The sequence below is a fragment of the Phoca vitulina genome, unplaced genomic scaffold (genome assembly GCF_004348235.1).
Source record: "Phoca vitulina isolate PV1807 unplaced genomic scaffold, GSC_HSeal_1.0 scaffold2, whole genome shotgun sequence".
NCBI classification, from domain to species: Eukaryota; Metazoa; Chordata; class Mammalia; order Carnivora; family Phocidae; genus Phoca; species Phoca vitulina.
This window is the reverse complement of record NW_022589705.1, coordinates 89,687,506-89,712,569: the sequence shown is the minus strand read 5'-3', so window position 1 is coordinate 89,712,569 and position 25,064 is coordinate 89,687,506. Positions and strand designations below refer to the sequence as shown.

At 56.3% G+C, this 25,064-nt stretch overlaps 1 protein-coding gene across 1 annotated transcript; it reads left to right on the top strand.

Annotated features, from left to right (window-relative positions):
- Positions 1-5,029: 5,029 nt before the first annotated feature.
- On the top strand, positions 5,030-24,312 carry FBLIM1 (filamin binding LIM protein 1). Its single transcript, XM_032393048.1, has 9 exons — positions 5,030-5,107; positions 9,175-9,277; positions 9,682-9,951; positions 14,101-14,264; positions 14,796-14,913; positions 16,480-16,649; positions 19,030-19,208; positions 20,026-20,143; positions 22,764-24,312. Exons 3-9 carry the CDS (start codon positions 9,702-9,704, stop codon positions 22,875-22,877), a joined length of 1,113 nt encoding a protein of 370 aa, XP_032248939.1. The 5' UTR covers positions 5,030-5,107; positions 9,175-9,277; positions 9,682-9,701; the 3' UTR covers positions 22,878-24,312.
- The last annotated feature ends 752 nt before the right edge of the window (positions 24,313-25,064 follow it).

The window sequence follows — 25,064 nt, the reverse complement described above, 5'->3', positions numbered from 1 at the left end:
AGTTGCCTGGAGCCAGGCCACCTGTTTGAATGAAGCTCATTTACTAACCTCATGACCTTGAGCAAGTTATTGTCTGTGCTCAGTTTCCCCATTTGTTGAGTGCACTGAACAGATGGTAGGGCATGTAGCCAGCGGCTGACTGTGGGCTCCAGTCCCCACCAGCCCGCCAAGGGACCATAATTTGCATTACCTGCCCCCAGCCTTCCGAGCAACCTGGGAGGAGTTGACTGTTTCTCTTTCTCCTCAGGAGAAAACCCAAGGTACAGAGAGATCACATGACTTGCTCAAGGTCACAGAGCTAATAAGTGGGAGAGCCAAGATCCAAATTCAAGGAGGTCTGACTCCAAAGCCCAAGCCCCTTACAGCTCACTACCCCTCACTATTTCTACGTGATTTGCCTACGCAGCTACTTAAGACCTCCATCTCCAACTTGCGCATTTTGTAGGAATTACTGAGTCCCTACTATGCACCAAGCATCATGCTGGGTGCTGGAGACCCAGAAAGGAATGAGACAGAGCCCTGCTCCCAGGCTCATGGGGAAAACATAGTGGTGCAACCCAGCAGCCTTGGGATGTATCCAGGGGATGGACATGACTCCTAAGCCTGCCTGGAGGAATCAGGACAGGCTTCTCAAAAGTGGTGACAGGGATGCGGAGTTTGACAGGAGGAGGAGGTGATCCAGACCCATGGGGTCTCACCAGTCTTCACCATGACTCTGCTTTCAGCAACAGAAACACAATTTTAACCTGTTGAAGACAAGGCAAGAAAAAAGAGAATGCATTGGCTCCAGAGGTCCAGAGGGAAGACTTCAGGCATGGCTGAATCCAGCAGCCTAAGTGATGAGATCAGCTATCTCTCCTTCTTTATCCTCTTTGTTCCCATGCCTTCTGTGTTGGTCCAAGTGCTCGTAAAAAAGTGGTGCCAAGCTTGCATTCTGGCAAGACTGGAAAAATTCTGCCTCTTTTTAAATAGTTCCAGCCAGGCACTGACAGTGGGGGTGGGGTTCCTCAAACAGAAACTGGAGGCTGTGACCAGAATCCAGGGAAGTGATGCCGGCTGACAGGAGCCATGACGTCCCTCGGATTCTCCAGTGGAACCAAGTCTCTGCCTTACCTCCAGCACTTTGTTCATCTCGCGGTGATCTCCCCAGATCCCTGTCCTCTCCCTGCCAGGGAGAGAGGAAAGGAGCTCATCTCTGAACACCTGCGAAGCACCAGGCATATTTATCCACATGCATCCATCAAATCCTCACGGTGAAGCAGGGAAGGGGTGGTGACAAGAGGAAACCGATTTGCCCAAGGCAAGCGACTGACCAGTGGCAGGGCTGGACTCACTCACAGATCCTGCTTTGACTCCTATCTGTGCTTGGCCCGCCACCTGCCCTGCTGCGGTGGGAGGCGGGCTCCCGCTTCTCGAAACTGCCCCCCCTCCTGCCTGGCTGGACACAGAGTAGGTGCTCAGGGAATAAGTGTTGAGCTGATCCGACTCCCAGCAGGCAGAGCAGAGGATGGAAGAAGGAGCAGGGGCAGAGTCAGGACGGGGAGGCCCAGGGAGGTTTCTGAGGCTCTTTGCCAAGAAGTGGACTCCCTGCACCTCCCCCCGCCCCGAATGTACAACTTCATGCAGCTGTAAGTCTGGGCACCCCACCCCCCAAAGGCTGGGGCTGATGGTTCTGCTCTGGTCTGGCCCACACGGAGCCGGTCAAGGGGAAAGGCCACTGAGCAGGCAGATGCTTCCCTTCCTCAAGGTCTCTGCCAGTGGGGGCTGTGTGGCTCCGGGAAACTTGTTCCTATTCCCGGGTCTAGTTGCACAGCCTATGGACTGTGTGAACAGAGGGCTCTGGAGACCAGGCGAGGGTGACGGGACAATAGCCAGAACTACCATTGGTGGGCACTGACCATGAGCCAGGTCCTGGGGGCCCCTTTCAGCACCTCTGTCCCTAACAGTTCTACAAAGGGAAGCATTCATGTCCCCAGGGGAGGGTATCTGATCCATCTCCCCTATTTTTTTGTTTGTTTCTTGAAATAATTTATTTTTAAGTAATCTCTACACCCAATGTGGGGTTCGAACCCATGACCCCGAGATCAAGAGCTGCATGCTCCACCCACTGAGCCAGCCAGGTGCCCCTCCCTTATGTTATAGGTGAGGAAACAGAGCCTCAGAGAGGGAAAGAGCTTGTCCAAGTTCATAGCCAGCACCAGAATGCTGGGAGTTAAGCCGAAATCTGACCTCAAAGCCCGAATATTCCTTGCTGCCTCCCTAGCCCTGGAATGTCCTCCCCTGTTCTTCTCATGGCTGGCTCCTCCTCATCTCATCTTAAGTGACACCCGCCCCCCAGAGAGGCCTTCCCTACTCTCACCTGCCCCCCTTACTCTGTGTCAGCCTCTTATTCATTCCTTCATGGCACACATCACCATTATGTTATGGTCACCGTGAGATCATGGTAACTATTAGAGTAGTTTGTGTTACATGTTGATCTCTCCCACCTCTCCGGAAGTTCCGTGGGGACAAGGATGGGTTGTGTCTGATTTGATTCCTTTGGGCTCCACGACTCCTTTTAGCACATAGTAGATGCCCAACCAATGTTTGCTGGATCAAAGCCCTCTTCTGGGGGCAGTAGGTGCATGCTCCCCTCAGACCGGGCGGCAGCAAACGTCCGCACTGCCCTGGTTCTGTCCCCCAAACCTCTCTCCCACCCCTTCCCTGCCACCCGGAGTCTCAGCTGCCACAGCCCTACTAAAAGATTAAGCCGCCTTGCTCAACTGCTTGGAAGAGAGCTGGGTCCAAGGCTAGCAGGACAGGGGGAGGGATCAGGGGCTCTCTGAGCTGGCAGACAAAGGGCGTGTGTTCCCACCCAGGACACTTCCTGGGTTTCCCTTACAGGAAGCTTGGCACCAGCCAAGGTGACACTGACACCCGTCCCCCCCCCCGCCCCCGGGCTGGTGTGGGACCGCCTTCCCCAGAAAGGCTCCTCTCCACCGAGGAGCAGCGACAGAGGTAGAACAGGCGGCCAGGCGTGCCAGACGGCAGGTAAGTGGTGGCAGCTGGACCCCCACATATCCCTTCGACCTTCCCCCTTCCCAGCCAGTCCTAGCCCCAAGCAGATGTGTGGAGCCTGGGCCCTAGATGGAGTCCGTGTGACTTTGGACGAGGCCCCAGATCAACCCTTTGGGGCCTCATTGTCCCATCTGCGGGTGCAGTGAGGCGGCTCAGGGGATATCATGAAGGTGAGGGAGGGCAGCTCCATTTTTACCTGTTTTAAATAAGCTTCTGGGTCACAAAGCACTTGAAAAGGGGGTTCTAGGGAAAACCCCTGGATCGCACCTTCCTCCTTAAGGTCCTTCCCATCCCTGGCCGTCAGCAGCCCCCTCCTTCCTCCTGGGGAAGCTCCTGCAGGCTGGGGAATGGGCCTGATCAAGGGCTCAGGCAGCCTGGAGTCTGAGTCCCCTGGGCCACACCGTGCTCTGCAAGCCTCCACTCCCACACCCCTGTGGGCGGCAGGTGCAGGGGCGGGAGCCACAGGGCAGCGTGTGTTCCCCGGGGCCGCCGGCTGCTCTGGGTTTGAATCCAGCTCTGCCACTTGCCCCTCATGTGGCCTGATGCCTCTCTGGGCCTCGGTTTCCTCAATTGTGAAGCAGGAATGACCAGTCCAGCCCCACAGGGCAGTCCAGGCGATTCGATGGAGAGGCCTGTAGGTCAGGCGCCTGCACCCGGGAAGCCTCTGCCTTGGGGGCTACTGTTATCATATCGTTATTGTGGAGTGGTTGAGAGGCTCACAAGTGGGTGAGGGATTGAGAGGGGCTGGGAGGAGGAGAAGGAGGGGTGGGGGAACGAGACAGCGTACCCAGGTGCCCCCCTCATGACCCCCATGAGCGGGAGCCCCTCAGCAGCAGCCCCAGAGCCAACCTGGCCAGAGTGACTGTAGCTTTGGCCCCGGGGGAGAGCTCGACCCCGCCTGGCCTCCCCCAGATGGTGCTGGGTCCAGCCTTCCTCTGGCCTCAGCCGCTGTGGCTTTAATCAAAAGAACAATCTGTTTGCCTCTGAATCAGACCCAGATTCCTTTTCCCACCAATGTTCCCGAGGCCTCCAGGGACCCAGGCGGCCCATCCAGGCTCCTGGCCCCATCTCCTGTCCCAGGGCCCCAGGGCCCCAGGGCCCCATCTCTGCTTCCTCCTCCCCTCTCTACTCTGGCTTGGGCCCAGGGAGTGCAGGAGGGCGGAGGGAGCCAGAGACTGGAACCAGGGTTGGCAAACCAGGTGACCCCGACTGCCTGCTGGGCCCTGCCTACCAGGCTGCCTGGAGGGGCCTGTGCCCCCAGGGACACTGGGACCCGACTGCAGAGGGCTTAAGGGTCCACTCAGGCAGTGGTGGCTGCTCAGGACAGCAAACTGGGATGACCTGCTCCCCTGAGCATCTGAGACCTCCACCCAGGGTCACCCCCTAAAAAAGCCCCAAGCCCAGCGTATATTGAGCACTGACTGCCGCCCACTTCTCACCGTCAATACCATCGTTTATCCTCAGGCTGACCCCGAGCGGGAAGCAGCCTTTACCCCCATTGTACAGATAAGAAACTGAGACTCCAGGAGGCGGAGTGACTGCCCAGGGTCACTGGGTTAGTGATTGGCCATGGAACCCAGGTCCACCTGACTCCTAGGACCCTGGGAGATCTCAGGCCAAACTCAAATGTAAGTACCACCCCCCCACACACACACCCCCGACCGGGCAGGTGGGGCCACCAACCCAGGTGACCTAGGGAAGGAGGAGGGGAAGGACCTCGCTGGGCGCACAAAGGCCCCGGGGGTGGGCAGCAGCGGAGGCCTCCCACCCGAGGCCCGGGCCCAGGGGACGGGAGGAGTGGTCGAGGGAACAAAGGGCGGGTGGCGGGGCGCGGCCGGGCAGGTGGGGGGGCAGGTAGGGGCCACTTCCGCCGGCGGGAATCCCGGGCCCCCTCCCCCTAAGCTTCACCTTTTATGGTAAGGCGGCCGGGGCGGCGGGGCGGAGGGAGCCGAGGGGGCGGGGAGGGCGGGGAGGGCGGGAGGCGCCGCGCGGCTCCCGGCTCTGCTCGCTCGGGCGTCGGACCGGAGCCGCTGGGGCGCGGGCGACGCAGGTAAGCGGGGCGCGGGGCGCGGGGGGGCGGCCGTCCTTCCGACCCTGCCCCGGCCGCACACAGGTGACCGCGCGGGCAGCCCCGGCCCGGAGCCCACCCCGGCCGCCCGCCCCCCCCCCGGCCGGGACCCCAATCCCGGCGCTCCTGGAGGGGGCCCGCGGGGGGCTGGGGTGCAGCCTTGGGTCCCGGCCCCCGGCCTCTGTCCCCGGAGCGGGGGGAGGGCTGGTGTCCCTGCCCCGAAGCGGGGCGCCGGGGTGGGGAGGAGGTGGGCAGGGCGGAAGCTCCCGCACAAAGAGGACAGCGTCCCGCACATGGATCGAATTAAAGTCCCCGGCGGCGCCCCACAGTGACCCGGCCAGCCTCCCGGCTGGGCTGCTTGCGGGAGGGCGCCGGGTTTCCGGAGCTCCGGGGGGCGCCGGGTCCCGGAGCTCCGGGGAGCTCCGGGCCCCTTCACCCAGGCCGGGTCAGGCGGGGGGATGGAGGGGCCCCAGGGCCGCCCCTCTCTGGGCCTCAAATCCCCGTCGGGGGCTGGGAAGGGGTGTGCCGTGGGGCATCTTGGCCGAGATGGGCCCCCAGCCCTGCTCCGGGGACCCCGGGAAGAGCCCGGGCAGCGCCCAGATTCCTGATCTTGAGGACGGAAGCCAAGTCGGGTCCTCCCAAATCCCGCAAGCCCGCTGGGCCCCTGGGGGCTCCTCCCCATCAGGGGCTGGATAACCAGCTGGCCTTCTCTTTGCACCTACCAAGTACCAAGATCTGGAGCGCTCTCTCTTTCCTTGTATTCTCTCAGCCAACCACCTTTCAGGACAGACTTTTTTTATTCTCACTTTAGGAAAAAACTGAGGCCCAGAGAGGGTCAGTAACCTGCTCTGGGTCACCCAGCAGGAAAGAGGTGGGGCCTGGCATGATTCCAGCTCTCCGTGCTTCCTTGGCTTCCCTGAGGTGGGGGAGAGGGAAAGGGAACCCTACCCAAGGTTGCAGGGCCCTCTGCAGAGGGTGGGCACAGCCTCATTCCCACCTCCAGCAAAGTGTCATTCTGAACCAAGCGTAGGTTGCTTTGTCCAAGTATTAAAGAACAAAGCTTACAGGTGGTTCCAGAAGTTTTTGGAGGGGGTTAGAAGGAGTAGGAAGGAAGGGAAAGAGGGGGGCCACTACCAGGAGGCTGGCCAGCTCAGCCAGCCTGTCCCTGCCCTGGGCTACAGCCTAAAGCCGGGCTGGGTGGGTGGCTGGCTGGATCTCAGCCTCCTTCCTTCCTCTTGACAGGAAATGACTTTCTTTCCCTTTGTTCCCACTTTCTCTGCTTACCCAACTGGATCTCAGATTCCCCCTCTGCGGGAGGAAGGATGGGGGTGGAGGGTCCCGTGGGTGCGGCTGGCCAGGAGCCCCACACAGGGAGCTTTCTCACTCATACCCCGCTCCGGGGTGACCTGCGGGCAGTGGGACCTGAGGGAGGCCAAGGCTCCCTCTCCTAGCAGCCCTGGGCTGGACTGACAGGCTTTGAAAATCCCCAGTGGGGGCCCCTTCCCCTGGGGCCTGAAGTCCCTGCAGGAACCACAGGGAGGGATGGGGGGGCGGAGCTGCCCAGCTGTGAACATCTGGCCTCAGAGCGAGGACATTTGCCTTGGATGTTTTCCGAGAAACCCACAGATCTGACTTCCCGGAGGGGTGGGCTGGGGTGGAGTGGGGGTCAGAGCAGGGTCGGAGGGAGGTGGCGGGGGCATTCACAGCAGTCTCTGGGGATGAGCCCAGAATGCACTGACTACAAGAAAATCTATCTGGTTTGGGCCATTCTGGGGTGAGAACAGGCCTGAGGATTTGGAGGCCCTGTACCATCCAGGGAAGGAAAAGTGTGTCGTCTCAGGTCCAAGGACACCCCCGGGACTCAGGTCAAATGGTGCTCAGTTAGAATTCTGAGTCTGCCAAGTCTGCTAAGATGACCTGGAAAAGTCACGTAACCTCTCGGGGCCTCACATGGAACTACCTGTAAAGTGGGGGCATAAGGGGCTGTGTTGCAAATGAGGTGCGTTTTGAGGCTCGGAAAGCACGAGCCACAGTGCCCAGCGCATAGCAAGTGCTCGGTCAGTAGGTGCCATCGCTGTTGTTTCTTGGATGTGAATCTCTGAAAGCTGCTTACAAAACTAGACTCTTAAGCTTATAACCGAGCGTAAGGCCAAAGTGTCAAACCATATGGTTTTGACCTCTGACTATGGCAGCCAATATCAGCGAGCATATATACTTCTAGACATCACTTACAGAACAAGATGCAAAAGGAAAGCACTTTTAAAGCTTTCTTCACATGTTGGTTTCTTATTCAGAACAGGTATTTTATTAATCAGACTGAGCTATATGTTTTAACCAAACATATAAACCAGTTTAAGAGGAACTGAGGCACATTTGTTGTGTTTGTTACTATTATCCCCTCAGTCACCAAGAGAGTCCAAGGTGGCCAGTGGACTTTGAGATACAGAGAGGGGCCCTATGAGTGGTCACTTGGGCTCCAAGTCCGCCACTGGGGTCCCTCAGGGCCCTCAGCCCCTACCCACCCAGCCCCACTTCTTGAGATTCACTCACTAGGTCCTTGTTTATTCTTCTCCCTGCACACTTGTGGGCTGGGCTTTGGAACCATATCCGGGTGGCTCAGCTGGAGAGTGAGTTAGAAAGAGGAGAGACCCAGCTTAGAGACCCAGCTCAAACTGGGCAGAAGCCCTGGGAGCCCAGTGAGGACCCCTGGCTGAATGTGGTCAACTTGCCCTCCCCCCACCCGAGTGGCCCCACCCCAGCCTTGGCCTTGGAGGCTACTGTTTGCAGTCACCACCTGGGGGATGGAAAATGGGCTCCTTGACATCAGGAATGCTGCCCTGCTCCCAGATCCATGCTCTGATGTCCACGCTGGCCTTGGGTCACAAAGATTACGGGTACAGCTGAAGTCACATACAGTCACTTGGGGAGGTAGGGGCAGATGTGGTGACAGGGAGCCAACATGTCCTGTGATGGGCTGTCATCACCCTGTGGAAGCAGACAGCTGCTCCCAGGAGGGGGTCAGGAATCAGGGGAGGCTTCCTGGAAAAGCTGGGCCTCTAAGAATAAACTGACATTCGCCCTTTGGGGGGCTGGGGAGGAAAAACAAGGGATGGAAACACTCCAAGGCCAGTAAGAGAAAAAGTTGAGAAAGGGTGAGCGGTCCAGGGTGGTCAAAAAAGAAATTGAGGGGCACCTTGCTGGCTCAGTTGGAAGAGCATGCAACTCTTGATCTGAGAGCTGTGGGTTCAAGCCTCATGTTGGGTGTAGAGATTACTTCAAAATAAAATCTTTTTTAAAAAACTTTTTTAGAGAGTGAGGGAGAGGAGGTGGGGGAGGGGGAGAGGGAGAGAGAGGGAATAGTAAGCAGGTCCCGTGCTAGGCATGGCTTGATCTCATGACCTGAGATCATAACCTAAGCCAAAATCAAGAGTCAGACCCTTAACTGACTGAGCCACCCAGGCACCCCTAAAAATAAAATCTTTTAAAAAAAAGGAAAAAAAAAAAGTTGAAGCCAGAGGAATTTGGACTTCATTTTGAAGGTAATAGGGAGCTATGGAAGGTTTTTGAGTACAGGAGAGATAGACTTATGCTCTGGAAAGATCACTCCAGGGACAGGGCAGGAGGCAGGACTGGAGACCACTGGGTCTCCTATCCCTACCTCACCCCAGTGCCTGAACCAGAGCCTGGTTTTGGAGATGGGACAGAGTGAGAGATTCTAACAATAGAATCAAGACTTGATTGGATGTGGAGGCTGATACCGAGAAGAGGATGCCGGCGGTGGGCTGGGCTGGGAGAGGGTGACAGAGCCACGTGGTCAAGAGCATGGACCCTGGATTCAGATCCCGGCTCTGCTGCTGCATGACCCTGAACAAGGGACTACACCTTTGTGAGCCTTGGCTTCTCCATCTGCCAGGGTAGTCATGGCGCCTCTCCCCCAGCGGCCGGGACGACTTAGGAGTGAGTGGGCCGAAAGTGCTTAGGACGGTGGGTGCAGAGTAGGCCTTGATCCATGGTAGCTCAGATTGATCTTCTGTCCCCTCTGCCTCCAGGAACCCAACCCTGATGCTCTGACCGGTCACGCTCATTCCCTCCCACAGCAGAGCTGGCCTGGATCCCCCGGGCCTCTGACCCTCCGGGAGGATTGGGTTCCAGGTGAGGGAGGTAACTGGGGTGTGGCCCCGCGGCAGGCAGGGCCCTGGGCTGGGACCAGCAGGCGGCTGCCCTGGGGGTGGGCAGCTAGAGGAGCTGCTCCTTCCTCACGTTTCTCAGATGAGGAAGAGTAATCATTTGTGAGGTGAGCAGGGCAGGGCTGCCCTTTGCTTCCCCGGGTGCGCAGGTTGGGGGCAGGGGCGGTCAGGACTGCTGGGTCCCCTCCCTGTGGCCGAGCCACCTGGTGGACACCTGCCCTCCCCCCGCAGGACATCCCCAGCCCCTCCTCTGTCTCTGTTGTGTTAGGAGCAGGGAGGCTCCATGCCCTGGGGATGCCTGTCTGGCTAGGAGGAGCGCAGCCCTGGGCCCGAAGCCCTGCCCCAGCCTGAGCCCCACTCTGTCCCCAGCCCCAGCAGGAACCGAGACAATGGCCTCGAAGCCAGGGAAGAAGGTCGCCTCGTCTGTCTTTATCACGCTGGCCCCCCCGCGGCGAAACATGGCAGTGGCCGAGGAAGTGAAGCGGGCGGCTTGTGAGGCCCGGCCTGGCCGCCCCTGGGAGGCCCCTGCTGCCGTGAAGGCGCCCGGGGCTGGCTCGGCAGGGAGGCCCAGCCCTTGGACCCCCCCTGCCAGGGCGGCAGCCACCGTGCCAGCCGTACCACCTCAGCTCTCCAACGGAGGTAAGAAGGTGAGGGGACTGGGCAGGAGGCTGGGTCAGAGGCAGCACGGAGGTGGGGAGGAAGGGACAGGCTCTGAGCTCATTCAGGTGTCCATTCATTCATCGAGCACCTACTGTGTGCCAGGCAGACTCAAGCCCGCCTGCCCGGGTTTGAATCCCGGCTCTTCCACTTGGCTGTGTGATGTTGGCAAGCCACGTACCCTCTCTGGCCAGTGGGCAAAGCAAGTGCAGAGGCCCTGAGGCAGGAATGGATTGGGCACGTTGAAGGACCTCAAAGGTGGTTTTATTCTCTCTCAAGCTCTGCCATTCACTTGCTGTGTGGTCTTAGGCGAGCTGGGTCTTTGCTTGGTTTCCTCCTCTGGAAAGTGGAAATTTGGTCATGTATGTGATGCAGCCATCGCAGAATGGATATGCTTCATACATGGCTGTTCCTTTACCTTGAGCTTGGCTCTGCTGTCGTGGTGTTGAAGAGCCTTGGAGACTCCACTCCATGGAGTCTTAGCTGTTGGTTGGGTAGAAACGAGGAAGGAGGACAACCCTGGGGCAGGGGGATGGCTTGCCGTACAGGACACCAAGTGGAATAAGGAGGCACAGAGACAACAAGGACGAGCCCCCTGATGTCCCCCGGGTGCCGAGTCGGGTGTCCTGCTGTCCTTGAGCAAGGTCAGGGTAGCCCTGTGCATCCCCATCACCGCAGAAACCACCTAAAGACCAATAGGAACTGCCAATTCCAGGAGGCCAGAAAAGGGCAGGAGAAGGGGCCACGTGTGTACACACGTGGGAATACGTGGACATTCATGTAACATGCCTCTTCGTGTGACACAACCTTGCAAACTGATCTTTCCTTCCTAACCATGCATCCCAAGAACACAACCTCCTCCAGGTGCTTCCATATAGAACCAGGACCACGAGGACCAGAATTCACACAGCAGGATGTGTGATCCAGTGGAAAAAAATGACGTCCCTCCTGGGTAGGAGAGGGAGTCCAGGATATATAGTCTAGATGCCCCTAATGCCAACATTTCCAGGACATTTTCATGGGTTATTGGAATATCAGAAGATCCCGGCAGTGTGATAACAAAAGCGGACCTTCCCTGGGAGGGGGCGCCCAGCAGTGGCTGGTCGGCTGGTCCGCCATTTTGTTCTCCGATTTGGCCCATGGGCAGAGCTCAGGGAATCTTGGGGTTCAGCCTCGCTTGAGTGAGACAAGTTCCAGGCGAGCAGCTTGGGCCTGAGTCTGGTCTGACCACAGAGCACAGAGCGGGCCCTGGGGCCCTGCCAGTTGCTTAGACCCATCTCAGCTGCAGGCTGTCATATGACACCCCAGCTAGAGCTTGTCCCCTCAGGAATCCACACACATTTTTTTTTGGCTCTTTCATCCTGACAGAGGTCCCCACCTTTCCCTCGCTCTGTCCCCACTCCCCTCTAGATGCTCATGTGCACTGATTCATCCTCACCAACTCGCATTCAGAAGTCACTTTTTCTCTGGGCTTCTCTTTAAAAGTCTGCTCTTAAAAAAAAAAAAAAATTAATTAAAATAAATAAATAAATAAATAAATAGAAGTCTGCTCTTCCTGCTCCTGGCCACGTGACCCTGGTTCAGCTGGGGCCCTCTGCACACATGCCTGCAGCCCTCCAGCCCCTGTCTGCCTTGAATTCCTGTCCTGGCCAGGACTGAAGGCAGAGTCCCGGGCGAGGCCTGAGCACTCCTGCTGTCTCTCCGCGATCTGGTTCCTGACTCACTTCAGCTCATCTGGAGCAAAGTTCTCACACTGGAGCAGCCTCAGCTCAGGAGGGGGCTTGTTTAAACACAGCCAGCAGGCCAGGCCCCACCCTGGGTGTTTCTGATTCAGCAGGTCTGCGGTGGGGCCGGAGAATTTGCATTTCTTACACATTTCCAGGTAATGCCCGATGCTCTGGTCTGGGGACCCGGCTTGGGGAACTATTGTTCTAGCCCAAAGGCATTAAGCAAGTGAAGCTTGGGGAGTAGAAGCCTAGTTTTCCAAGTGTGGGCTTTGAACCAGAAGCTGCAGCTTCACCTGGGAACTTTTCAAAAATGTAAATTCTCAGGCTCTTCCCCCAAGCCTGCTGAGTCAGAAGCTCTGGGGGTGGGGCCCACCATCTGCATCTGAGCAAGCCCCCAGAGGATTCTGTGGCTTACTCACAGGTCTAGAATAATCCTCCCATCTGTACCCCCTCAGTCCTTGGGAGAAAAGGGAAGGGGCTCATTTTCTTTATCGAATGGATAAGAAACCTCTAAGCCCAGAGAGGTGCCCCAGTGAATCAGCAGGGAATGGGACCAGACCCTGGGTCTTGGGGGGGAGCGGCGGGCGGGGAGGGCCTGGGGCACCTTCCGTCTGCTTTCCATGGGTGTCTAAGGCAGTCTGACCTTGTGAGGCCTGGCCTACCTTGTGCCCCAGAGATAGGAGGGGAGCGGAGGGCAGACTCAGACCAGATTCCCTGCCCTTTCTCCCCGGGGCACTATTAATAGCACTCTCCCTGCACGAGGCAGCCGACAGGATTTTCGGGGCATGCTTCCCTCTTGACCCCCAGGCACCTCCTCCAGGGGAGCTGGGCAGCGCCTTGTTGGGACAGCCAGGAGGGGTGGGGGTTGCCGCACAGTGTAGGGAGCTGTTCCTGGACAGAGCAGAGCCTGGGGCTGAGGCAGGAGCTCCGCAGATCCTCAGCCCTCCTCCTCCCTGGGTCCTCCCCTTCTGTGAACCTCTGTAGACCTCAGCTCTCCTGGGGCGCCTGAAGCCGCCTGAGTCTCAGGTGGCTCAGTGGTTAAGCATCTGACTCTTGATTTTGGCTCAGGTCATGATCTTGGGGTCCTGGGCTCTCTGCCAGCGGGGAGTCTGCTTCTCCCTCTTCCTCTGCCTGCCACTCCCCATGCTCCTGCTCTCTCTCTCTCTCTCAAATCCTTAAAAAAAGTAGACTTAAGCTCTCCTGCACTAACCATGAAAATGATGTCATGCCAGTGTGTTTTTCTTATGTATGTACATGTGTTTGCTGTTGGGTGGCTCTTTTTAAAATTTTATTATTTTATTTTATTTTTTAGAGTGAGTGAGAGAGAGAGTGAGAGCTTGTGCACAAGCGGGGGAGGGGAAGGGGCAGAGGGAGAGAATCTTAAGCAGGCTCCACTCTCAGGCTCAGCGTGGAGCCTGAAATGACCACCCAGGCACCCCAGGTGGTTCTTTTTTAAATTATTATTATTTATTAATTTTTTAAAGATATTATTTATTTATTTGAGAGAGAGAGCACACAAGCACGAGCAGGGGGAGTTGCAGAGGGAGAGACAAAAGGAGAAGCAGACTCTCCACTGAGCAGGGACTCTGGGATCATGACCTGAGCGGAAGGCAGACGCTTAACCGACTCAGCCACCCAGGTCCCCCAAGTAATATTAATTTTAATGATGTATGTTATGCCATCTGTTACAGTAAAATGGTCATTTCAGCAGTAATTACAAAAGTTATCAATGAGATATTTTACATTCTTTTTTCAGTCCTGAGTCTTCCAGCACATCTCGGTGTGGACCTGGATGGGTTATTTAACCAGGGCGGTGGTTCCCACACTTCGGTGGCATATTGTCACTGGGAGGGTTTCTTATGCCTTCTGTGGCTGGATACCCCCCACCCCCACCCCAGGTTCTGATTCTCCAGATCGGGGGCAGACCCAGAAGGTGCATTTCTGGACATACTTCTAGTCACTGCTGCTGCTGAGCCAGGAACCACACTTTGAGAACCACAGCCTTAGGGGTTGAGTTTGCTTGTATTTCACAAGGACCTTCTAGCAAGGATTTGGGGCCCTCGAGTGTCCAGGTAGGGGAGGGCTTTTATGGAGGGTTCTGACAGCTTCTGTTTTCTGAGCCCATGCCACGTGCCCTCTCTTGTGCTAAGCTCTTCCCATCCTCACAACAGCCCGGAAAGATTGATACCCATGTTTCAACTGAGCAAACAGACCCAGAGAGGTTAAGTATCTTGCCTAAGGACACACAGCAAGTCAGCGGCAGAGCCAGAGATGGCACCCAGGTCTGGGGGACCCTGGACCTGAGCTCTTGGCCCCCACGCTGTATGGCCTTCTGGGTAAGTGGACACCCTTTCTGCCCGCCTGCAGAGACTCAGACCAACCCTCTCTCCCCTTTTGTTTGCAGGATGTTCTCCCCCTCCTCCTACCTTGGATGGCGAGGACACACTCCCCGACCTGGACCTCCTCCCACCTCCACCGCCCTCCCCTGATGAGGAGCCCCCTGCCTCGATGGGAGCATCACTCATTTCAGACTTAGAGCACCTGCCCCCGCCCCCGCCCCCACCCCAGGTACTGCCAACCCCTTGGTCTCCCCCACCCCCAGTGGAGCCCCAGGGGCCCCGGGAAGGCCGGGGGGCGGGGTAGGGAGAGTCCCGGCCTTTCAGGGATTTAAGCCTGGAGGATGCTCCTGCTTGAGGGCTGTCCCTCTTTGAAACTTTCAAGCTGGTAAAAGTTGGTCCTGTTTTTCTAGGCCCCCGGAGGAGGGGTGCCATACCCTTTTCCCCCTGGGGTACCCCTGCTTCAGCTCTGAGAAGATATTTTTGATACTCTGCCCTTAACAGAGGCCACTGCATTAATGGGCGGGATTCCAGGCCAGGGAAGAGATTCTAGGAGATTCTTCAGAAGTAGCTTTGGGCCCCAGCCACTGCTGTCAGCCTTCCTGCTGAGTGACATTAGGTCACTTGCTTCTCTGTGCCTCGGTTTCCCCCTCTGTAAAGCGGGGCTAATTGTGCCTGGCCATCAGAGGGGGAGCAGAGCTGAGAGGGTGTGTGGGGTCCCCACAGGATGCCACCTCTCCTGCCCTTCCCCGTCTCCCCACAGTCCCTGCTGGAGGGGCCTCCAGTGCAGCCCCGGCCCGGTCTTGCCAGGCCCGCAGGGGAGGAGCTTCTGCCTCCCCCAGAAGAACCTGTTGGCCCCCACGAGAAAGCGGCATCCACAGGTATGGACTCAGGGCTGGAAGGCTTCCGGGTGGTCTCCAGGGGCCTCACTGGATAAGCATGAGCTTCCAGGTGGGAACCAGGAGAGGGGGGGACCACCAGCACCTGTCCCCGCTCACGGTTCAGCGATGAGCCTTATAACTGCACATCAGTTTTATGTTTATTGCCTAAATCTTTTTCCTTCATAACTGAAATCCATTTTTTTATGCTAGGTTTTTTTTTATTTTTAGATTTTATTTATTTGAGAGAGGGGGTGCAGGAGGGGCAGAGGGAGAGAGTCTTAAGCAGACTCCTCCCTGAGCATGGAGCCTGACGCAGAGCTCAATCTCATGACCCTGAGATCATGACCTGAGCCTAAATCAGGAGTCGGACGCTCCACTGACCGCGCCCCCCCCAACCAGGCGTGCTGAGCTGAAGGCCGTTTAAATATTGATCAGCAAAATGTGCTATGATAGCAAAATGCTACACTTGATCTTAGCCAAAAGGCTGAGAAGCGATGTGTGATAGCAAAATGCCTTGAATTTTTTCACTATTTAATTTTTTGAACACATAATGTTCTCGCGTAGACAAAATAAAAAGCACAGAAAGGCATACAGTGAAAAGTCTCCCCTTTGCACCATCCGTGTGTCCCCCTCTTTCCTGCCAGATGGGCAGCCTCTGTTGTTAATGTCTCACATACCCTTCCAGAGATATTTGATACATATGCAAGCGAATACAAATATGTGTCTGCCCCCCCCCACCCTGGCCCATTTTCCCACAAACTGTAGCAAACTCTGTACTGTTCTGCAGCGAGAGAGGGAGAGTGGGAGAGGGAGAAGCAGGCTCCCCGCGGAGCAGGGAGCCTGCTGCGGGGCTCGATCCCAGGACCCTGGGACCATGACCCGAGCCAAAGGCAGACGCTTAACGACCGAGCCCCCCAGGCGCCCCTATAACTTTGATCTTTTTGCCACATTGGCCTTTGTGGTCCTCCCGATCTGCATCCCCCCACCCAGCAGTGTCTGAGGGCTTGACCTCCCCAGCCTCCCCAGGCCCGCGTGTTAGCCATTTACTTAGCATCTACTAAGTGCTTACCAGGCACCAAAAGCCTTCTCTACTCCAAGGTTATAATATAATTCTCTGGCTTCTTCTAGTCTTATGGTTTCATTTTTCACACTTAGATCTTTGATACATTTGGGATTATCTGGGTATAAAGGTGTCACCATGGAGCCTCCTTTAAACTTTTACGGATGGCAACCCACTCGTCCTGATGCTGTGTCCTTTGATTTAGGCTTTTTTTTTTTTTTAAGATTTTATTTTTAAGTAATCTCTACACCGAATGTAGGGCTCAAACACAACCCTGAGATCAAGAGTCGCACACTCCACCGACTGAGCCAGCCAGGCGTCCGTCCCTGATTTAGGCTTTCAGAGGCTGTTCACGTTCCTTTTTACCGCTCCTCCCAAAATGAGGCCACACTCACAACCCCGGGGGCCCGAGGCAGAGACCCAGCGCTCTAGGCTTGTCCCGGGCGGTGCCTGGGTGCGGTTCTCCCAGGCCGGGCGGCTGACATCCTGTGTCTCCTCCACCCCAGACGTCTGTGCCTTCTGCCACAAGACCGTGTCCCCCCGAGAGCTGGCCGTGGAGGCCATGAAGAGGCAGTACCACGCCCAGTGCTTCACGTGCCGCACCTGCCGCCGCCAGCTAGCTGGGCAGAACTACTACCAGAAGGACGGGCGGCCCTTCTGTGAACCCTGCTACCAGGTAACCCCCCTGCGGCTGGCCTCCAGGTACCAGGCACCGTGCTGGGCACTTGGAAGGTGTCCCGTTATTTCATGGCCCACAGTTATCCTGGGAGGCGGGCCCAGTGACCCATTTCACAGATGAGGAAGTTGAGGCTCAGCGAGGGGAAGGAGCTCAGCCAAGGTGTATTAGTTTTCTGTGGCCGCTGTAACAAATCACCACAAACTTTAATGGCTTCAGGCAGCACACATTTATTCTCTTACAGTTCTGGAGGTTGGAAGTCCGTAGGCAAGTCTGCACTCCCTCCAGAGCTCTAGGGGAGAATCTGTTTCCTTACCTTTTCCAGCTTCTGAAGCTGCGTCCCTTGCGTCCCTTGGTTCCTTCGTCCACCTTCAAAATCAGCAGGGTGGCATCTTGCTTCGGTGTCCTACTTCCTCCTTCTGTGTCAAATCTCGCTCTGCCTTCCTCTTATGGGGACACTTGGGATGGCACTTAGGGCCCACCCAGGATCATCTCCCCAGGTCAAGACACTGAACTCAATCATATTTTTTTTTTTAAGGATTTTATTTATTTATTTGACAGAGAGAGACACAGCGGGAGAGGGAACACAAGCAGGGGAGTAGGAGAGGGAGAAGCAGGCTCTCCTCCGAGCAAGGAGCCCAACATGGGGCTCGATCCCAGGACTCTGGGATCATGACCTGAGCCGAAGGTAGACGCTTAACGACTGAGCCACCCAGGCGCCCCTGAACTCAATCATATTTGCCATTAAAGGTAGTCACAGGTTCCAGGGATTAGGACCAGCCTGTCACACACGCCACACTCCAAGGTGGTGGAGCTGGGACTCTCCCCCAGCCCCGTCTGGCTCTGGAGCCTGCCCGTGGCCTTGCCTCTCTCACCTAAAGCCACGGGTTCTGATGCACGGTCTCACAGGAATCTGTCACCTCTGAGTACCAGATGCAGTCTGGGAGAGCTAGTTCGGATGCCGCGATGTTAGAGTCGCTAGCACTCTGATGGCGTGGCAGTGCGGCCCACTCCCAGACGCGTCCCCTGGCTGTGTGCAGGCCTCACCGTGTTCTCATGAGTTGGTAGCACCTGGCAAGCTGCGCTTTTAGCAAGTCTCTCAGTGATTCTGATACACACACTGCTACTGGAAAACCACTGATTGGAAGGGTTAGAATATTTGGAGGACTATCTAGTAAAATCCAAACAATCTGATGACAGTCTCAACACATCACTGAATCCAGTGAGGCACCATGGGGGGCAGCAAGGGGCCAGGTCATCCCTACCCCATCCCTCTGACCCCATCAAATGACAGCGGGGGATAGCCTTATCCTCTTCCCTCTGCTTACAGCCAGGCAGGAGTGAGGCACTGAGGGGAAGCAGGGGCGAGGGTGGGCTGACAGCTGGAAGCAGCAGGAGGAAGACTCTAGGCAGAGTCTAGTTCTAGGGAGGGAAGGGCTGCCCCCAGGACAAGGAGAGAGGGGAAAATGTTGTCCTTACCAAATGGGAGCAGAGACAAACATACCTGTCTGTCTGGATGAAATCAGGTTAAATGAACAGGAGCATAGCCAGGAAGGGAAGAGACCTGTCTAGAAGAGAAGGTGGACGGGCTGGAAAGTCTTTGCTCTGCCTCAGTAATCTCCCTCTCTCCCTCCCCCCATTTCCTCCTCCCTTCCCCCATCCCTCCTTCTTCCTTCCCCCCCTCCTTCATCCTCCTCATTCCAGAAGGGATTTGAGGCAGCTTATAAGAATGCACAAATACCTATAGTAAACAATGTTGTACACTTAAAAATTTGCTAAGAGTGTAGATCTCATGTTAAGTGTTCTTACCACAATGAAATTTCAGAGATATTTAAAGAAATCAGAAGAGAGGAAAATCAAAGTAGGAAGGGAGATGAGACCAGAGGGAGAGTTAGTACCCCAAAATATATGAATAAAAGACCCCTACAGTCATTCCTAAAAGTGGGACACAGAATTTGACTCTGAGCTTCCCAGTGGCCAAATGGAAAAGGGAAAGAGTTTTGAGGTTTATTTTCTATAAGATCAAAAGCACACCAGTTCTTCCAGGAATTCCTTTTCCTGAGTCTGAGGTTTAAGAGAGATTTCTCCTATGGGCTCTAGTGGACACTGGCCTTAAGCATGTCCTAGTAACAAAAAAATGCAGTAATAGCTTCTTGGCAGGATTCCTCGCTGTAAGCCCAGGATACAATGCTAGGCTCGATTCACTTTAAGCAACGGTAGAGGTTTTGGGGCAGTGGTTACAGGCCGGTTGCATGAATGGGAGCCCTTCTCCTATAGCCCTGTGCTTCTGGGCCCCTGTGGGTCACCAGCCAGAAACCCCTTTCGGCTGGGAGTGGGCACAGCCGTTGGATGGCTCTGAGGCAATGTCCCTCTGTCCCAGGACACCCTGGAGAAGTGTGGCAAGTGTGGCGAGGTGGTCCGGGAGCACATCATCAGGGCCCTGGGCCGGGCCTTCCACCCCGCCTGCTTCACGTGCGTCACCTGTGCCCGGTGCATCGGGGATGAGAGCTTTGCCCTGGACAGCCAGGATGAAGTGTACTGCCTGGACGACTTCTATAGGTACGAGAGGGATCTGCGCACTGGGTGGGACTCGGCCAGAACAGAGGCGCCCGGCCTGAGCTCTAGGGGCTGGAGCAGAGCATTCCTGCAGGCTCTGGGCTCACAGAAACCCATCTGCCTCTTCCACACACCTTATATTTGAGCACACACCTGCTTCTAGCAGACACTCGGGGTACCTGAGATGTGGCAGGCACTCCCCGTGGCTTAGGCCCTTTAATCCCCAAGCCTGGCCTGTCAGGCAGGTACTATTAAGCACTCTCTTTTACCAAATGTGGAAACTGAGGCAGGCAGCAGACAAGTCTCCCAGCTGGTATGTAGGGAAGTTACGATTCAAACCCCCAGGCCCCAGGAGCTCCCCTTGGAACTAGAGCCTTATGAAGCAGTAGCCCCAAGCTAGGTGTCAGGCTCAGCCCCCTGCCCTGGGGTTGCTCACTGCCTAAGGGGAGAGGCAGATGTGTCTGTTCAAAAGACAGGGAAGAAGAAGAAGAAGGAGAAGTAGCAGTGACCTACAATACCAGATAAACGAAATGGGGTCAGCCCCACTGAACACACAGGAGATTTCTCGGCTTTCTCAAATTCAAACGTTCCGCAGTCACTTCCTTGCCTCGAGCTACTTCTACCCTGGGAAGCCGGGTCTAATTACACCGGTCTCTCCCTCCGCTCCTGCCAGGAAGAAAGAGGCGTTTGTGGCCGTGGAGTCACACGGCAACGCGTCTGGCATAGCTCGGGGAGGCGAACGAGCGCCGCCCCGGCTCCCACAGCTCATTTCTGCGGTCCTGGCCGGAGCGCCTCGAGCGTGGGTTCCCTTCCCCTCTAGGAAATTCGCCCCCGTGTGCAGCATCTGTGAGAACCCCATCATCCCTCGGGACGGGAAGGATGCCTTCAAAATCGAGTGCATGGGAAGGAACTTCCATGAAAACTGCTACAGGTGTGAGGTGAGTGGGGCGGTGAGGAGTTAGGATCGCGCTGCTGGGCGGGGAGGGGGGGGGGGGCCCGGGGGGGGGGGGATGCCGGGCCTGCGCTGGGCGCGGGGACTCGGGGACGAGTCAGGGTGGGGACTCAGCTCACGGGCTGGGCTCACGGCCCAGGAGCAGAGACAGATAAGAATGGAGATCATTACAAATAGAGTCTATTAATCGGAGCTCCGAGTTAATGATAAAAACCAAGCCCATCCTGCTTTCCTCAAGAAAGGGAATCTCATGAGAAGGCTGTCGATGAGGTCATTGATGAGATCATCAGGGCTCTCTCTCCGTCTCTCGGTTCTGCATGTTTTGTGTGTTTGCTTCATTTTCTCTTCCCGGGGGGCTAGCATCCTCTGTGAGGAGACGGATACAGGCATGGTCATCCTTCCAACTTAGAAACCCCATCAAGGGAACCGGTACCGTCTCAAGAAGGCCTCTGATTGGTCCAGCTTGGGCCACATGACCCAATCATTCTGGGCCAATCACTGGCCGGGGGGCCATGATTGACAACCCTTGGGGCCAATGAAGCAGGACCCTATGAGACCAAGAGGGGTTGCTACAAGCCTAGGAAAGAAGAAAGGGATGCTGCAGGGTGGAGGGAGGTTGACAGGGGGACACTGCTTAAAGCTGGTGCAGTAGCCCCAGCAGGAAATGCCCAGCACAGGGTCCCCCGCTCAGCAGCGTCCCACGCTTGCTTCAGAGCTCTGCTGTCACCGTCCTGAAATTCTTCCTCTTCGAACAACGGGCTCTACTTTGCACTTTGCCCTGGGCTCTGCTGGGGAGGCTCCGAGTCCTCCCCTGCCTCTTCCTCCGTCACCCCCATGTTGCTTCTGTGTCTTCTCTGGCGATGGTGACAAAGGTAGCCCCTTTTATGGGTGCCACCTAAGTGGGGTGTCCCAGAGGAAATCTCTTAGCCAGCCAGTGAGTAATTCCAAACATTTATTTTACTTTGCACTTATTTAAACAGATGTATGGAGCCAAGAGACTGTTTGCACACAAGTGACAAGGGGGCTTGGTAGAGAAGTTGATATATTGCTCCATATTATGTTGTGCGTTGGTTATGGTTCAAGGTCCAGCTGATAACACATCTTACAAGAACAATGATGTCATTCAAGTGCTGTTATCACCACCCTAGCCCTCATTAAGCCCAGTGGCGATTAGCTTTTCCCTGAGCCTGGCTGGTGAGCAAACAAACCCTCCCTGCCTGCCCCTGGTCGGCTTGGCGAAGGCGGCTGTGAGCGTCACCCAGGTTGCTGCTGTAAGTCAGGGCTCGGGCTCTAGCAGTTACATTTCAGAGGGGAAGGCTTGAACCACCGTGGCCCGGAACTGATTCGGGGTGCTGTTTCCCCCAAGCAGGGAAATGGGCTCCAAAGTGCCATCTCAGATGAGGAACCATGAAAAAACTGAGCCTGAGAAAAGTGACTCCAACCCTAGTCCGTCTGACCCGGGTCTAGCCAGCTTGGGGCCACCCCACAGCTCCCTCACAGACTGTGACTCGGTCGTAGTTGAGGTGTTTTCTCCCTTGATTCTAATTTAGGAGCGGTCACATGGGCCCCTTTGGGACCTGAGGTTTGGCACTTGTTATTCTCGGAATGCCAAACAAGTGGCCTTTAGGAATAGCGCGCATCCCGTCACCTTGCTTGACTTGAGGTGCAGTTGCAGGGAATAGACACACGAGGGCGCCCTTCTCCCCTGGCTGTGCTGGGTCAGGATGGCAGCCGGGACCCCAAAGTTGTCTCTGTGGGGACCAGCCCCTCTGGTCTGAGCCGTGCAACTTCCAGAGGATGCCAGCTGAGCCCTGAGCCAGGTTTCTGGACATTAATTGTTCCCATTGTCACCCTCCAGCGTGTGCCCAGGTGAGGCCCCATTGAGGTGTGGGCTGTGGCGGAATGGTAAAGTGGCCGAAGTTCGCCCCCAATCCCCGTCCTCCTTAGTCCGACATCCTTTGGTGATTTGAAAAATTGGAGGTTTGTGCCAGTGTTGAAGCTGTACAGACAGAGGAGCAAGAAAAAGACGCCTGAACTCAGGCTGGAGACCTGTCCTGTCCCAGTCCAGGACCAGCTCTACAGCCTGGGGCAAGCCTGTCTTTCTCCAGACCTCAGTTTCCCCAGCTGTGAAATGAAGGGACTGGACTAGATCCCGTTATTCACCCAGCAGGTGGTTATCGTAGGCTTGTGGTGTACCGGTCTCTGGTCTAGGTGGGACCTAGCAGGAAATGGGGTTACTGCCTCGCAGAGCTTACGTTCTCAAAGGGCTGCTGCTGGGTGGTCGCTAAGGCCCTTCTAGCTCTTTCCATGATCCCTCAGTGTCCATGATTCTCCGAGTGTCCTCAGTTCTCCCCTCAGCTGACTCCTCCCTCATCACTCACACCTCCGAGTGGATGAAAGCCCCCATATGCCTCCTCTTCCCTGACCGAGACCTGGCCCAGCTGTGTTGGGAGAATGGAAATGAGGGGCCATGCTCCCGACCCTTCGGGAGCGCATTCATTCCGTTAATTTCATCAGCAAATGCTGGGGGAGTCCCCACCCCGTGTGGGTTCTGTGCTGCCGTGCTCGGGCCTGGGGTCCATCCACTCGTGCCTTGTTTCCCGCAGGACTGCAGGATCCTCCTGTCTGTGGAGCCCACGGACCAAGGCTGCTACCCACTGAACAACCGCCTCTTCTGTAAGCCGTGCCACGTGAAGCGGAGCGCCGCAGGGTGCTGCTGAGGGCACCCACTGGGCCTGGGGACTCGAGGAGGGGTGGGGGTGGGGGGACCTTTCCTGACTCAGTTTGCCTTTCTGACCCACTCTTGCACACTTTCCTTCTGAGCCGGGACAGGGACCAGCCTGCACTCCGCCCACCACGTCTGGGACACAGGGGCTGAGCCGCCCCGGTCCCCTCCCGGCTCAGAGGTGGGCGGCTGGCAGACCGTGCTCCTCAGACTTTCCACTCCTCCTTCTAGCCTCTGGGCTCCCATCTCCAAGGCTCTAGCCCCTCTCGAGCGCTGGCCTTGAGCCCCATTTCCAGGGGTGAGTTGGAGTGAGTTCTCTAGATGACACCCCATGTCCCTAGCAATGACACTTTAGCTGTCCCATAGGGGATTACTAAGACCAGCCCTGGCTTGCAGGACTGAGCTGTTTGGGGAAACCTCTAGGATCCCTTAAAAAGCCCTTTTCTAAAAATTTGAGATTTAAATGGTGAGAAACATTCTTTGGATTTGGGACGAGGTGGGGATCTTGATAGGAAATGTCTCATAAACGTACAAGACTGAGGCCTAGTGGCGGCAACCTTGGACTTCTCACCTGGAGGACATGTTGAGCCGACATGGGGACCAGACCCAGGTATGAACCTGAACAACAGGGGCAGGAGGAGAGGGTGATATATGCTGATACACCAGGCACTCAGCCCCCCTCTGCCCTGCCTTCCGGCGCTCCTCCCGGCGCTCCTCCCGGCACTCCTCCCGGCGCTCCTCCCAGCGCCACAGTGATTCAGCATTGACTAAGTGCCATTGTATGTTGGGGAACAGGGCCCAGGAGCTCTGAGTGTTCCTCCTACAGCCTTGACTGGGGCTGTGCACACAGACCCCACACGTGGGCACACTCTTCCAGGACAGTGCTGGGGTGACCCTTCAGCCTCCCTGTTTATCCCCCCAACCCAGGCTACCCTGTGTCCACTGCTTCCTCAAGGCCATACCTAGAAGATTCTTCTTCCCTTTTAAGGAAAATCACTTTTGTTGCTTTGTAACTCCTAAGACATCTTGTAGGGCATAAACAAATTAAACAAAATGTACTTTCCTCCCTGGGGTGGTCTGGATGCACCACGCACTGCTGTGGGGATGCCCTGGGCTCTGAGGACCCGGAGGGTCTCCCTGTAGAGCCCCTTAGGGGCCTCAGAGCAGAGCCCAGCTTCCGGCTCGAAGCTTGGAGAGTGAGTCCCAAACTCCGGGCATTCACGTACCACCTCCACAATTCTTGTCGTAACCGAGGACCTCCTGTTCTCTTCTTCCTGAATATTCTCTTTGACTCAACATATTTTTTATTTTACTTCTTTCGAACTTTAGTCTTATGCTAAACAATATATCCTACAGTCACATCTTATGTGCTAGTTATGTTTCTTCCTATTACACATGAAAATAAATGCATACCTATTAGAAGTCCGTCTGTGTTCCAACTAAGATCTCACCTAGGGAAACACTGGCCTTTGGCAGTAGCTGGAAAAATGTTGCTTGAGTGTCTGCTCACTGTGGTACAAGTGTCTAGGCGGCGCCTACACCTCCTTCCCCCAAACTGGGGCTCCGCTCAGCAGATGGAGGAACTCATGTCCAGTGATGCAGCCGACCCCCAGGCATGCTGGCGCGCCGTTCCTGGACACAGGCCACCAGCAGCAAGGGTGGCTGTGGGGTGCCCAGAGCGGAGCCTCTGCTGTGGGAGGCCCTCTGGGGCCAGCAGATCCTTCCGCAGAGTCAACACCTGCCCTCGGGGTGGGCTGTCTGCACATGAACAGGTCACCCTCCACGCTCACGCAGACAGCCGGGAGAGAAGGGTGCGTGGAGGAAGGAGCGCTGGCCTTGGGGGTGCTCAGACCTGGCTCTTGTCCACTCTTAGCAGTGTGGACAAGTGATCAGTCCTGAGCCTTGATTTTCCTCATTTGTAAAATGGGAACAATGCTGACCTCTATCACAGAGGGTTGCTGTGGCCGAACAAAAGAAATACCTGGCTGGTGAGGGTTCTCTCCCAGGGCTGGCTGGCAGCTCTTAGTGTTCCTCGCTGGTCCTGTGATGCCCGTCAGAGACCGCTGGGGACATGCCCGCAGTGACAGCTGGGTTTCCGTGCCTGCTGCAGCACAAGAGGCCGCATGGCGCAGAACCGTGGGGCATCTCAGTACTCGGGCGTTAGGAGAGACTCCCAGGACTC